Here is a 13,379-nt window from a genome sequence, read left to right as displayed (position 1 = left end):
GAGCAAAACATTGAGCCTATAATGATGTTTCCCCCAGTTTTGTATGTCTTGTGAGCAAGACATGGCCTCTTCAATTATTACATGGGATTGGCAAGGAAGTGAGTGGAGTCTGGAGGAGATCAGGTAAGTTAAGTTCAATTGACCAGTCAAGGCAAGGTAGGCATATTGCATGAAGTAGAGGTAGTCCTTGACTTACGACCAGAATTGAGCCCAAAATTTCTGTTGTTAAGTGAGGCCATTTGTTAAGTGAGTTTTGCCCCATTTTATGACTTTTCTTTGAACTACGGTGCTGGAGAAGACTCCTGAGAGTCCCTTGGACTGCAAGGTGTTCAAACCGGTCAGTCCTAGAAGAGATCAACCCCGACTGCTCTTTAGAAGGCCAGATCCTGAAGTTGAAACTCAAGTACTTTGGCCACCTAATGAGAAGGAAGGATTCACTGGAGAAGAGCCTAATGCTGGGAAAGATTGAGGGCAATAGAAGAAGGGGACGACAGAGAATGAGATGACTGGATGGAGTCACTGAAGCAGTAGGCGTGAATTTAAATGGACTTCACAAGATGGTAGAGGACAGGAAGACCTGGAGGAACATTGTCCATAGAGTCGCGATGGGTCGGACACGACTTCGCAATTAACAACAACAACAACAACATGACTTTTCTTGCCACGGTTGTTCAGTGAATCCCTGCAGTTGATAAGTTAGTAACCCGGTTGTTAAGTGAATCTGGCTTCCCCATTGACTTTGCTTGTCAGAAGGTCTCAATAGATGATCCCGTGACCCCAGGACACAGCAAAGGTTACAAATGTGAACCAGTTGCCAAGCATCTGAAGGTTGATCACGTGATCGTGGGAATGCTGCAAAGGACGTAAGTATGAAAAATGCTCACAAGTCATATTTTCAGTGCCACTGTAACTTTGAACGGTCACTAAACAAACTGTGGGAAAGCGAGGACTATCTGTAGGTAAAATCCTAGAGCAGTCAAATAATGTCAGGGTTGGAAGGGGTCTTGAAGATGGTCTGGCCCACCCTTTGCCTAAAGCAGGAGTCCGCCATGACAGCCCAGCTCAAGAGATGGTCATCTAACTTCTAAACGAGTGATGGCGAACCTTTTAGAGACCGAGTGCCCAAACCACAACCCAAAACCCACTTATTTATTGCAAAGTGCCATTGTGGTGCCCTCAGAGGGGACATGGGGGCATGGCCCACTGGGTGGGCATGGCTGCGGTGGGCATGGCCACCTCGATGTTGCTAATGGGGGGATGCTTGTGGGTGCCCGGCAGGGTTGGGGGAGATCCAGGGGGTCTCTGGAGGGTGGGGCGATGGGCAGAAGGCCCAGCATAGATGGGGAGAGGCACACAACCCTAGCTGGGACTAGGGGGTCATGGCGCCAGTGGGGATCTGGCTTTCCCTGCTCAGGTTGGCCTTTGGCTAGCTGGGTGTGGGCGTGCTCTACCACCTCTACTCGAGCTAGCTAGCTGAATGCTTCGCCTCCTTTGTGCTGGGTGGGGCTGCCGCTCTGGGCAGTGGTGACGGGCTAGTGGACCTGCGCAAGCTGCTGGCAGCGGCGGCACGTGTGCCCACAGAGAGGACTCTGAGTGCCACCTCTGGCACATGTGCCATAGGTTCGCCCCCACTGTTCTAAACACTTCTGTGAGAAGTAGTGAAGGAGTATTCAGTACTTCCCGAGGAAGCCCGTGTCCCATCTCGTATCACTTGGAAATGTTCTTGCTGTCCAACAGAAATCTATTTCATTAGAATTTCAACCCACAATTTCTTGTCTTGTCTACTGAAAAACTCTAAACCAGTGGTTCTCAACCTGTGGGTCAGGACCCCATTTGGGGTCGAATGACCATTTCACGGGGGTCGCCAAACAACACAGTCCGCCATTTTGTTTCCCCTTTTCCTTAGCTGTGCTACTCCCTTTTATTCTATTGGCTTTTGAAAGCCAATAGAATAGACTCTCTTGAATATAGTCTAATTCTATTGGCTTTCAAAAGCCAATAGGAATTGTCCAGGCTGTCTCTGCCCTGCTGAGCCCGCCAAAAGTCCCATTCTGCAAACGGTGCTGCACCGGTTGAGTAGTCCTCGACTTACGACTGGTTGAGTAGTCCTCGACTTACGACCGGTTGGGGGTTGCGGCATTAAAAAAGTTGAGAACCACTGCTCTAAACAATCCTAGCCTGTTTTTCTACATGACCACCAGTCAAATATTTGAACAAAGCTCTTGTGTATTCATACATCTTGCAGGTAGGCCTCCACGTACCACCACACTTGAGCCCAACATTCCTGTTGTTGAGTAAAACAGTTCTTAAGTGAATTTTGCCCCATTTTACGACCTCCTTGCCAAAGTTGTTAAGTGAATCACTGCGGTTGTTGTTAGTGTCATGGTTTGGTAAATGAATCTGGCTTCCCCATTGACCTGGCTTGTCAGAAGGTCGCCAAAGGAAATCACATGACCCCGGGACACTGCGACCGTCACAAATATGAGTCAGTTGCCAAGCATCTGAATTTTGCTCAGGTGACCCTGGGGATTCTGCAATAGCCGTAAGTGTGAAAAGTAGCAACAGCAATAGCACTTAGACTTATATACCACTTCACAGTGCCGTTGTAACGTCAAACAGTCACAAAATGAAATGTTGTAAGTCAAGGACTACCTGTTTTTTTCTCTAAGATACTAACTATTCCCATTCCTCATCTGGTTTTCCTTCTTATTATCTTGATTGCTATCCTCTGGACATGCTGCATTTTTCAAAGTCCTTCCTAAAGTAGTGCTCAGACTTGGATGCAATATAATCAGTGCAGAATAGAGAGGTATGAGGATTTTTCTTGATCTCGACATCGTTTTTTATTGGAGATGCAAATTCAGTTACATTAATTCACTAGCTAATGACCTACCAATCACCAAGAATCATTGGGATACAGAGAGAGCGAGGGATTTATTTTATCTTCTCTCTTTGTCTGTAATGGTGCTTGCTCTTGGCCTAAAAGATTATCTCCTGTCACTTTGTTTGACATCTGCTTACACACACACACAAACACACACACACACACCCATAGAACACATGTGCCTCCTGGTAATTAGGTGCTCGGAAACATCTAGGTCAGTGGTTCTCAATCTGTGGGTCGGGACCCCATTTGGGGTCGAACGACCATTTCACGGGGGTCGCCAAACAACACAGTCCGCCATTTTTTCCCCCTTTTCCTTAGCTGTGCTACTCCCTTTTATTCTATTGGCTTTTGAAAGCCAATAGAATAGACTCTCTTGAAGAGAGTCTAATTCTAGTGGCTTTCAAAAGCCAATAGGAATTGTCCAGGCTGTCTCTGCCCTGCTGAGCCCACCAAAAGTCCCATTCTGCAAACGGTGCTGCACCAGTTGAGTAGTCCTCGACTTACAACCAGTTGAGTAGTCCTCGACTTATGACCGGTTGGGGGTCGCGGCATTAAAAAGGTTGAGAACCACTGATCTAGGTGCTAAGTGCTAGAAAACAATCCAGCTCAGAGAGCACCAAGGACCCCCCTCCATTTCAATTCTGAGCTACAAATATTCTCCTTTATTAAATTATTATCCAAGGGTCTTGGAAAAAGTGGGGGAAAGGCAGAACTGTTGTAGTTGACTGCAACTCTGAAAGAATGATCATTGCCCAGTGTGGAGTAGAGTACGGGTGAACCTAAAGCTAAGAACTAGGATTATCTAATATCACTTATAGCAGTGTTTCTCAACCTTGACAATTTTAAGGCATGTGAACTTCAACTCCCAGAATTCCACAGCCAGCATTGCTGGCTGGGAGTTGAAGTCCACATGCCTTCAAATTGTCAAGGTTGAGAAACACTGGCTTATAGGAAGATGGTAGTGCAGTGGTTAGAATGCAGTATTGCAGGCTAACTCTGCCCAGAGCAGAGGAGTTTGTTCCTGATCAGCTCAAAGCTGACTCAGCCTTCCATCCTTCTGAGGTCGGTAAAATGAGGATCCAGATTGTTGGGGGTAATATGCTGATGTTGTAAACCACCCAGAGACTATTGTAAAGCACTATGCGGCAGTATATACTGTAAGTCCTTAAGTGCTATTGCTATGGTAGTAGGACAAATTCTTCAGTTAATGTTGAATAATGAGTAAATCCTATTGAGTGTAATGGGGATTATTTCCAAGGAAATCTATGAAGGATGCTTTTGTGACTTACTCATAGTGATTTTTCTCTTCCAATCACAGCGTGCTGGTAGGGCAGGGTTCGAACACTGCAAAGGAACCCTCGTTTCTGAGTATTATATCTTGACAGCAGCTCACTGCTTCACTGTGGAGGATAAGGCTAACCAGATCACAGTCACAATTGGTAAGCAGGATTATCTTTTGAGAGGAAGCTGGTAGCATGGGCAGCTGGCCAGGAAAGAAATGTGTCTGGCGTTCTGTTTCAGAGTAGCCAAATGGGCAGGAGTAAGACGCTGAGACTCTAGAAAGAGTACAGAGAAGAGCAACCAAGATGATTAGGGGACTGGAGGCTAAAGCATATAAGGAACGGTTGCTGGAATTGGGTATGTCTAGTTTAATGAAGAGAAGGACGAGGGGGGACATGATAGCAGTATTCCAGTATCTCAGGGGCTGCCCCAAAGAAGAGTCAAGCTATTCTCCAAAGCGCCTGAAGGCAGGACAAGAAGCAAGAGATGGAAACTAATCAAGGAGAGAAGCAACATAGAACTAAGGAGAAACTTCCTGACAGTTAGAACAATTGATCAGTGGAACAACCTGCCTCCAGAAGCGGTGAATGCTCCAACACTGGAAGTTTTTAAGAAGAGACTGGACAGCCATTTGTCCGAAATGGTGTAGGGTTCCTGCCTGAGCAGGGGGTTGCACTCAATGACCTCCAAGATCCCTTCCAACTTTATCATTATTATTATTGTTGTTGTTGTTGTTGCTGCTGCTGCTGCTGCTGTTGTTGTTGTTATTGTTATTATTATTATGTTTTACTTTCCTATTTCCTAGCCAAGCAACAGTATTCTGTGGAGAAAATTCAAGTCCACAAAGATTACCAGATCGGAAAACTGAAACATCGCGGGATCCCTGAATTCTATGATTATGACATCGCCCTGATAAAACTTAAGGAAAAAGTTGAGTTCAGTTTCAATGCAAGGTGAGATCTCGCAGGAAGAGAAAGAGAGAGAGATGGCAGAGCACTTTCAGTTTTGTCTCAAAGGAATATTAGAATCAAGACATTGGTTTTGATTTAGTTCTACACAATGTGTGGCGTTTTTAATCTCAGTCTTCTATTATCAAAGAGGAGCTGGTTGTTTCATATTGAAAAGGCAAATTGGTGGGATGATACGTCTTAAATCAATGTGTTTTTTCCCCAACTTGGGAACTTTAAGATGTGTTGACTTTGATTCCCAGAATCCCTCAGCAAGGCACGGGACTTCCTAATTTATTTTAGTTTGGAAGAAGTTATACATAAAAGACTTATAGTGCCTAGGGAAGAATAATCCCATTAAAAAAGATTGGGCAGAAACTCCAGAGTCATAATAAGGCCCAGCTGATGTTCTCTTGCACTTCTTGAGTGCGTTCAGAAGGGGTGGATGCTCTCCATCACTGAAGGCTTTTAAAAAAAAAAGACCGGACAATAAGGTGACCAACTTTTTTTACAATGAAAAGGAGGACACAAATAAATTGAAGAAAAAAAATATCGTAAATAAAAGAAACATTTTATTCATTGCAACAATAATACAGACAACTTGCATGTGCAAAGTTTGCCAGCCGGGTGTTTTGGCGCGCTCAGCAACAATTCCTATTCGCTTTCGAAAGCCAATAGCGGAAGTAGCACAGCTCATGCAAAAGTTGAAAACAAAACACATCAAAAAAAGGTGCCGGAACGCCGTTCTGAGCGTTCTATGAGGGAAAAAAAAGCCCCTCAGATTAGTCTTCAAATAGCGAAAAGGAGGACATGTAGGAGGACACTTTTTGAGGGAGGACAGAACTTACAAAAGGAGGACTGTCCTCCCTAAAGGAGGACGGTTGGTCACCTTATGACAACCATCTTTCTGGAATGATATCAGGCAGCAACCCCCATCTTTTTGGGCAATTGAACAGTTCCACAGAGAAAGGTTTTTCCATGGACCAGAGGGGGTGGGGTTTTGCATGCTGCCTGCCTCCTGCGGATGGGGCTTTGCATGTTTGCACGGCCCAGTTGCTGGCATGCTGCGGACTGGTGCTGGTCCACAAACTGGGGGTTGGAAACCCCTGAAATAGGATCTTCTGCCCAAAAAGGGGGTTGGACTAGAACAGTGTTTCCCAAACTTGACAATTTTAAGGCATGAGGACTTCAACTCCCAGAATTCCACAGCCAGCAACGCTGGCTGTGGAATTCTGGGAGTTGAAGTCCACATGCCTTAAAATTGTCAAGTTTGGGAAACACTGGACTAGAAGACCCCCCAAGGTCCCTTCCAACTCTATTATTCAATGTTCTATATCAGTGATGGCGAACCTTTTGGAGACCGAGTGCCCAAACTGCAACCCAAAACCCACTTAGGTATCGCCGGGTGCCAGGTGGGTGTGGCCCACTTGGCGGGTGCAGCTACAGTGGGCGTGGCAGACTGGGTGGGCATGGCCACTGGATGGGTGTGGCTGCAGTAGTCATGGCAGATTGGGTGGGCATGGCTGGGGTGGGCGTGGTTACCTCGATGTTGCTTATGGGGAGGGACACCTGTGGGAGCCAGGCAGGGCAGGGTTGCGGGAAATCCAGGCATCTCTGGCAGGTGGGATGGTGGGCTTCCCAGTGGTGGCTCCAGGCTGACTGGCCTTAGGCCAATGATGGCGAACTTATAGAGACCACGTGTGCTGGGGTGATGGCGCGTGCCCACAGAGAGGGCTCCGCGTGCCGCCTCTGGCACGTGTGCCATAGGTTCGCCACCACTGTTCTATATTCTCCCCTACAGGCCAATTTGTTTACCGTGTACACAAGGAACAACCCGAGCTCTGAGGAAGCCTCTTGCAACGACCACGTGTCAGGACCATGGTAAGAGGAGTGTTTGTGTTTTAAAAGTAACCAACATGGGGCAGAAGAGCAGTAGGTTCCCTAGGGACCAAATCTTCTTCCAAAGTAACATTTCTCAAGCTTGGCATCTTTTGTGGACATCAGCTCCCAGAATTCCTTTATGGCTCTTCTCTGAACCCGTTCTCTGAATTTCTTTGCATCCCTCTTGTAACATGTTGCGCTGCAATCCTGGGTTGATTCGACCTCGAACATGAATGAATTGGACTTGGAGCAAACTGGCTTGAAACGTTGGCCATCCCTGGTGCATGGTATCGCTGATTCGTCCAGCATCTTCCCCTCTTCTTTCTTTCTCCTCACTAGATGTTCCTCTTGCCTCCAAAGGAAGGAATTTCCTTTGGCAGTTCACTAAGCTCTTTTCATTTTGTTTGGTTTAACAGAGAATGAGCTGCTACCTGTGGGAAACATTCGTTCTTTTTTTGTAACCAACTGTAAGTCCCAAAACCAACAAACTAGAGGGCTAGTTCGCAGGCCTGTTCAGATCAAGAATAGCGACAAGGTAAGATCTTTGAGCAAGATAATCTAACAAGATTAGGTGAAGTGAGGCTCCCTTAAGTCAAATCTAACACCTGAGGACTCCAATATATCAGATCTTCCTTCCTTCCTTCCTTCCTCCCTTCCTCTCTCCCTCCCTCCCTCCCTCTCTCCCTGATCTTCCTTCCTTCCTTCTTTCTGCCTCCCTCCCTCCCTCCCTGATCATCTTTCCTTCCTTCCTTTCTTTCTGCCTCCCTCCCTCCCTGATCATCTTTCCTTCCTTCCTTCCATCCTCCCTTCCTCATCTTCCTCCCTCCCTCCCTTCCTTCATCCTTTCTTTTTTTCCTTTTCTCCCTCCCTCCCTCCCTCCCTCCCTCCCACCCTTCATCCTTTCTTTCCTTCCTTCCTTCCTTCTTCCCTCCCTCCCTCCCTGATCATCTTTCCTTCCTTCCTTCCTTCCTTCCTTCCTTCCTTCCTTCCTTCCCCATCTTCCTCCCTCCCTCCTCCCTCCCTTCCTTTCTCCCTCCCTCCCTCCCACCCTTCATCCTTTCTTTCCTTCCTTCTTTCCTTCTTCCCTCCCTCCCTCCCTGATCATCTTTCCTTCCTTCCTTCCTTCCATCCTCCCTTCCCCATCTTCCTCCCTCCCTCCCTCCCTTTCTCCCTCCCTCCCATCCTTCATCCTTTCTTTCTTTCCTTCCTTCCTTCTTCCCTATCTCCCTCCCTCCCTGATCATCTTTCCTTCCTTCCTTCCTTCCTTCCTTCCTTCCTTCCTTCCTTCCTTCCTTCCTTCCTTCCTTCCTTCCTTTTTCCTTTCTTCCTTCCTTCCTTCCTTCCTTTTTTTGGGAGTCAGCCATTGCCTCAACTGAATATATTAAATTAATAATAAATGTAGAGAATTTATATGACTGTTTTACACACACACACACACACACACACAGAGATGTACACATGGATGCATGCGCGCGCGCGTGCCCACACACACACACACACACCCCAGAATAAAATCTCAAATATTTTCCATTGTTTCTGGAACTAAATACTTATCAAGTTGGATAACATCTATTTCCAGGGTCTTCGCTGAATTATTGTATCGGTTTCAGTGGCGATTGAATCTTGTATGTAGATAAGAAAGGAAAAATCCTGATCTTTATTTTAGAGGAGGTCTACATTTTCATGGGCGAACTCTGTTATAGGAAAAAAAACCAGATTCTCTTCAACAGGTACCTGCAGCCAGGGGTCAAAAGGGTCAAGATATAATCTTGTCTGAGGGTATCTGCAAGGGAAGGAAGTCAAAAAAGCCTCAAGGACAACCAGAGCTGACCTTTTTTTAAAAAAACATCTCTTTTCTTGATGTTTCTCCTTTGGCTGGATTGTACCACTTTGCCAAGTACTGTTTTCTCTCCCCCCCTCCCCCCCACTATTCCTAATAGACACAGCAGTTCGACCTACAAATTAGTATAAATCTATTTCTCACTAAAATAGTAAATCTGTCCCATATTTACTCACACACTTATCGGCTTTCCAACTCACGTAAACTAGGGAGTGACCCTAACATTTTGAGAACATGTATTTTCTTAACAGGGATGTTATTATTTACTATTAATGTCAGTACTATTTTTTTTTCTTAATATATCGTAAAAAGTGATGTCTATTGCTGGTCTATGACCGTAATAAAATTATTATTATTATTAAGTAAATCTATCCCAAACGGGCTGTGTTTATGGAAGGTCCTTTCGTTACTTCTCCAAATTCTTCAGAGCTGAAAATTAGGCTTGGTGGGCCAAGATTTTAACATAGCTGTCATTCCAGCACATTAGCTGCTATTTGGGTGAATTAGCTGAATAGAGAATATGAGGCAGCTTGCAGCATCTCTCGAGAACCAGAAAGAGGAGACAGTGGTCAAAAGGAAAGAGCAATGCAGCAATGTCATGAGCAGAGACGTTGCTACTTACCCTAAACCGGGAGTTATTAAAGATTGCATTCCATTAATCGCCGCTCCAATGAACTGTGGCTAAATGTGATAATTATGTAATGCCTCTGAGTGATAATCTTTAGCGATGTATTCAATTTTTTCTATTTCCTTTTTCTATTTCCAGAAAATAGCTTGTGAACAAGATGCTAGGAATGCCAAATTCTACAAAAACATTACCAATATCAAAGAAGTAGTGACTGATAACTTTCTCTGCACTGGGGGACAGGACCCTGTGCTGGACCCCAATACATGCAAAGGTGAGGAGGAGGGATGCTCTCTGCTGTTTCCTGAGTTTCTTATCTCTTTAGGCCTCTCGAAACCAAGTGACCTCCAAAGCTTCATGGCAGCTGATCTTGCAAGTCATAGTAGAACAGCATTAGCAGGAAGAAAGGGAATTATTTATTAAAGATGTTTAAGAATATAAAGGCAAGGAGCTACTTTGTTTGCAAGGATCTGCCCTTCTGCTCCTTTTGGCTCTGGGCTGAAGTTATAATGGAGAGGCACCTGGGAACAGAAAATTGGACTTTTCAACAGTAACATTCACATAAGTACACAACAGCAGGTATTAATATATTTCACTCTGAATGCACTGTGTAACAGAAATAACAGAATGACAGAGTGGAAGGGACCTTGGAGTCTTCTGATACAACTCCCTGCTCAGACAGGAAGCCCTATATTTCACGGTCTTTCAGTGTAAATGCAACAGTTCATTAATATAACTACACCCCACCTACACCCTTTGGAAAATGGGGACGTGATGGTTAAACACGCTAAGTTTGTCAGCTGGAAAGCTGACAGGCCCAGGTTCAAGACCTGAGTGCTGTGTGACAGGATAATTCCATGGACAGGTAACAGCGTTCTGTGTGCTTCAGCATACAGACAATGGCGACATTGTCTTCGGATAATGCTGACTCCCTTGCCTAAGAAACAGAGATGAGCACTGTGCCTAGAGCTGGACATGACTGAACAGAAGAAACCTTTACCTATACCAGTGATGGCAAACCTTTTAGAGACTGAGTGCCCAAACTGCAACCCAAAACCCACTTATGCATTGCCGAGTGCTGGGTGGATGTGGCCCATTGGGTGGGTGTGGCCCATTGGGTGGGCATAGCTGTGGTGGTAACGGCAGACTGAATGGGATTAAAATATTCAATCAATCAATTCCAACTTTGCAAGATCTTTTTTTTTCCCACAAGAAGTTGAAATTGACTGATTGAACTTTTTTTTTTTTTTTGCACACAGCGGTGGAGGCCTAAAGCGAAAAGGTTTTATAAAAACCAGCTGAAGGCCCAGGACTGGGGTGACGGCGCACGTGCCCACAGAGAGGGCTCTGAGTGCCGCCTCTGGCACCCATGCCATAGGTTCGCCACCACTGGATTATAATATCTAGGTCAGTGGTTCTCAACCTGTGGGTCGGGACCCCATTTGGGGTCGAACGACCATTTCACGGGGGTCATCAAACAACGCAGTCCGCCATTTTCCCCCCCTTTTCCTTAGCTGTGCTACTCCCTTTTATTCTATTGGCTTTTGAAAGCCAATAGAATAGACTCTCTTGAATAGAGTCTAATTCTATTGGTTTTCAAAAGCCAATAGGAATTGTCCAGGCTGTCTCTGCCCTGCTGAGCCCTCCAAAAGTCCCATTCTGCAAACAGCGCTGCACCAGTTGAGTAATCCTCGACTTACGACCGGTTGAGTAGTCCTCGACTTACGATCGGTTGGGGGTCGCAGCATTAAAAAGGTTGAGAACCACTGATCTAGGTGAACCATCTCATAATTTGGGAGAATTATTGGAGACATATTTCTATATACAGAGTCTTTTCATGGTAAGAGGTTATAGGTGATTCTTGACATCATGTAGATTAGCATTTCTCAGCCTCGTCAATTTCAATTTGAGTAGACTTCAACTCCCAGAATTCCCCAGCCAGCATTCCTCCCCAGTGTGATTGACTGTGGAATTCTGGGAGTTGAAATCCACCCATCTTAAAGTTGACAAGGTTGAGAAACACTGATATAGACAAATACATTCATATAATCATATAGGGCAGACATGTCAAACTCGCAACGTCATGTGACCTCACACAACATATTGGAGCTTTTTCCCCATTGCCGGCAACGGGGTGGGCACTGTTTCCTCATGACGCATCCGGCCTGTGGGCCGGCAGTTTGACACCCCTGATCTGGGTTTTTTTTTTTTTTTTTTAAGGAAAATCTGGAGAAAACTGTTTCTAGTAGAACTTCAGAAATTATAATGAAACTGAGAAGTCCCAGAAAATTCTGATTGAGTTGCTTCATGCAATTTTATTGAGTTGCTTTATGCCAGTGGTTCTCAACCTTTTTAATGCCGCCACCCCCAACCGGTTGTAAGTCAAGGACTACTCAACCGGTCGTAAGTCGAGGACTACTCAACTGGTGCAGCACCGTTTGCAGAATGGGACTTTCGGTGGGCTCAGCAGGGCAGAGACAGCCTGGACAATTCCTATTGGCTTTTGAAAGCCAATAGAATTAGACTCTATTCAAGTGAGTCTATTCTATTGGCTTTCAAAAGCCAATAGAATAAAAGGGAGTAGCACAGCTAAGGAAAAGGGGGAAAAAATGGTGGACTGCGTTGTTTGGCGACCACCGTGAAATGGTCGTTCGACCCCAAATGAGGTCCCGACCCACAGGTTGAGAACCACTGCTTTATGCAGCTTCATAAATTCCTGCTGGCTCAGGAATTCTGGGAGCTGAAGTTGAAGTCCACAGGTCATAAAGGGACCATGCGGGTAGTTCCCAACCCCTCTCTAATGCATCCTCCTCCTCTAGTTTTCACATCACTGAATCATGTTTACATTTGGTTACATGTTGATAGCCGTCTGAAATTCTCCCATGAGTTGGATTCCTGTGTGAGTTATAGATCTGATTTCTCTGTACCCAACTCAGTCGCTTGACTAAATCCCTTTTCCTTTTGGCTTGCAGGAGATTCTGGTGGTCCTCTCATTGTTCAGAAAAAATTGCGTTATATTCAGGTGAGTGGTTAGTTCACCAAAACTGCTAGACTACACAGTGAGTGTGTATGTGTGTGTGTTGTCGGCTTCAGATCATGGCCGGGATGAAATTCTTATTACCTTTCTGTTCCAAGAGGCAAGTGGACTTTCTTTCTTTTACCTGGAACGCATTTTGCTTCTCCTCTAAGAAGCTTCTTCAGTTCTTGGATGAGAAGCGAACTGAAGAAGCTTCGAGGATGAGAAGTGAAAACGTCTTCAAGGGGAAAAAAAAACAAGAAAATCCAGTGGCCCTCTTGAGAAAGCACCTTCAGGGCAACCGTGACGGAAATGAATGAGAATCTCCACAGATGATATTATCTTTGTGCTATGTGTAAGTTGGCCGTGTGTCCCCCAGTTCCAAAAATTATCTTCAGACGGAATGTCCATTCGCAGCCATAATTTCATAAAGCAAAGTCACATAAGAGAGGGGTTGTTTTTTCTTCTTCTTTGTCTGATGTTGGTTTTCCTTCAACAAAAGCGGTGTCAATGCTGCAAATACTGTATATTCTTGCTTTGACAATATGCAAAACTGTCTGGCATTTATTGGGTTAATACTTAGCTTAGAATGGGCGGGGGGGGGGGGGAGCCCGGGAAAGAAAGAGGAAGTAAACTTTTAACCTTCTCACTAATTGGATAATGTGACCTGTGACTGCATGAGAAGGGAGGGGTTGAGCAAGGAAAGCTTGATGCCAGCGACAGGAAGTTCAGATTCTGGCATAACCAGTCCAACATGGTGACCGGCAAAATTTGTAGCTCTGCAAATAAAGACTTTAGGAAACATGCCTGAAAGTTCTTTGAAGTGCTTCATTAGTCGGAACATGTGACATGCGGTCAGATTCCAGGATTGGATTTCTCATTGGATATCTCTTTTCTTCTAT

General features: G+C 45.3%; 1 protein-coding gene across 1 annotated transcript in view; it reads left to right on the top strand.

The window, feature by feature from the left end:
* Positions 1–13,379, top strand: part of LOC120309288 (complement factor B-like) — a 44,517-nt gene that overhangs the window by 30,810 nt on the left and 328 nt on the right. Inside the window, exons 12-17 of the mRNA XM_039346370.1 lie at positions 4,206–4,326; positions 4,974–5,121; positions 6,917–6,996; positions 7,413–7,531; positions 9,603–9,735; positions 12,434–12,483. Of these exons, the coding sequence (XP_039202304.1) occupies positions 4,206–4,326; positions 4,974–5,121; positions 6,917–6,996; positions 7,413–7,531; positions 9,603–9,735; positions 12,434–12,483 (651 nt within the window). The remainder of the gene's footprint in view (positions 1–4,205; positions 4,327–4,973; positions 5,122–6,916; positions 6,997–7,412; positions 7,532–9,602; positions 9,736–12,433; positions 12,484–13,379) is intronic.

The sequence above is a fragment of the Crotalus tigris genome, unplaced genomic scaffold (genome assembly GCF_016545835.1).
Source record: "Crotalus tigris isolate CLP2741 ecotype Arizona unplaced genomic scaffold, ASM1654583v1 scf7180000017989.1554031673:749699, whole genome shotgun sequence".
NCBI lineage: Eukaryota > Metazoa > Chordata > Lepidosauria > Squamata > Viperidae > Crotalus > Crotalus tigris.
The sequence above is the reverse complement of the archived record's forward strand: the minus strand, read 5'-3'. Positions and strand labels throughout refer to the sequence as shown.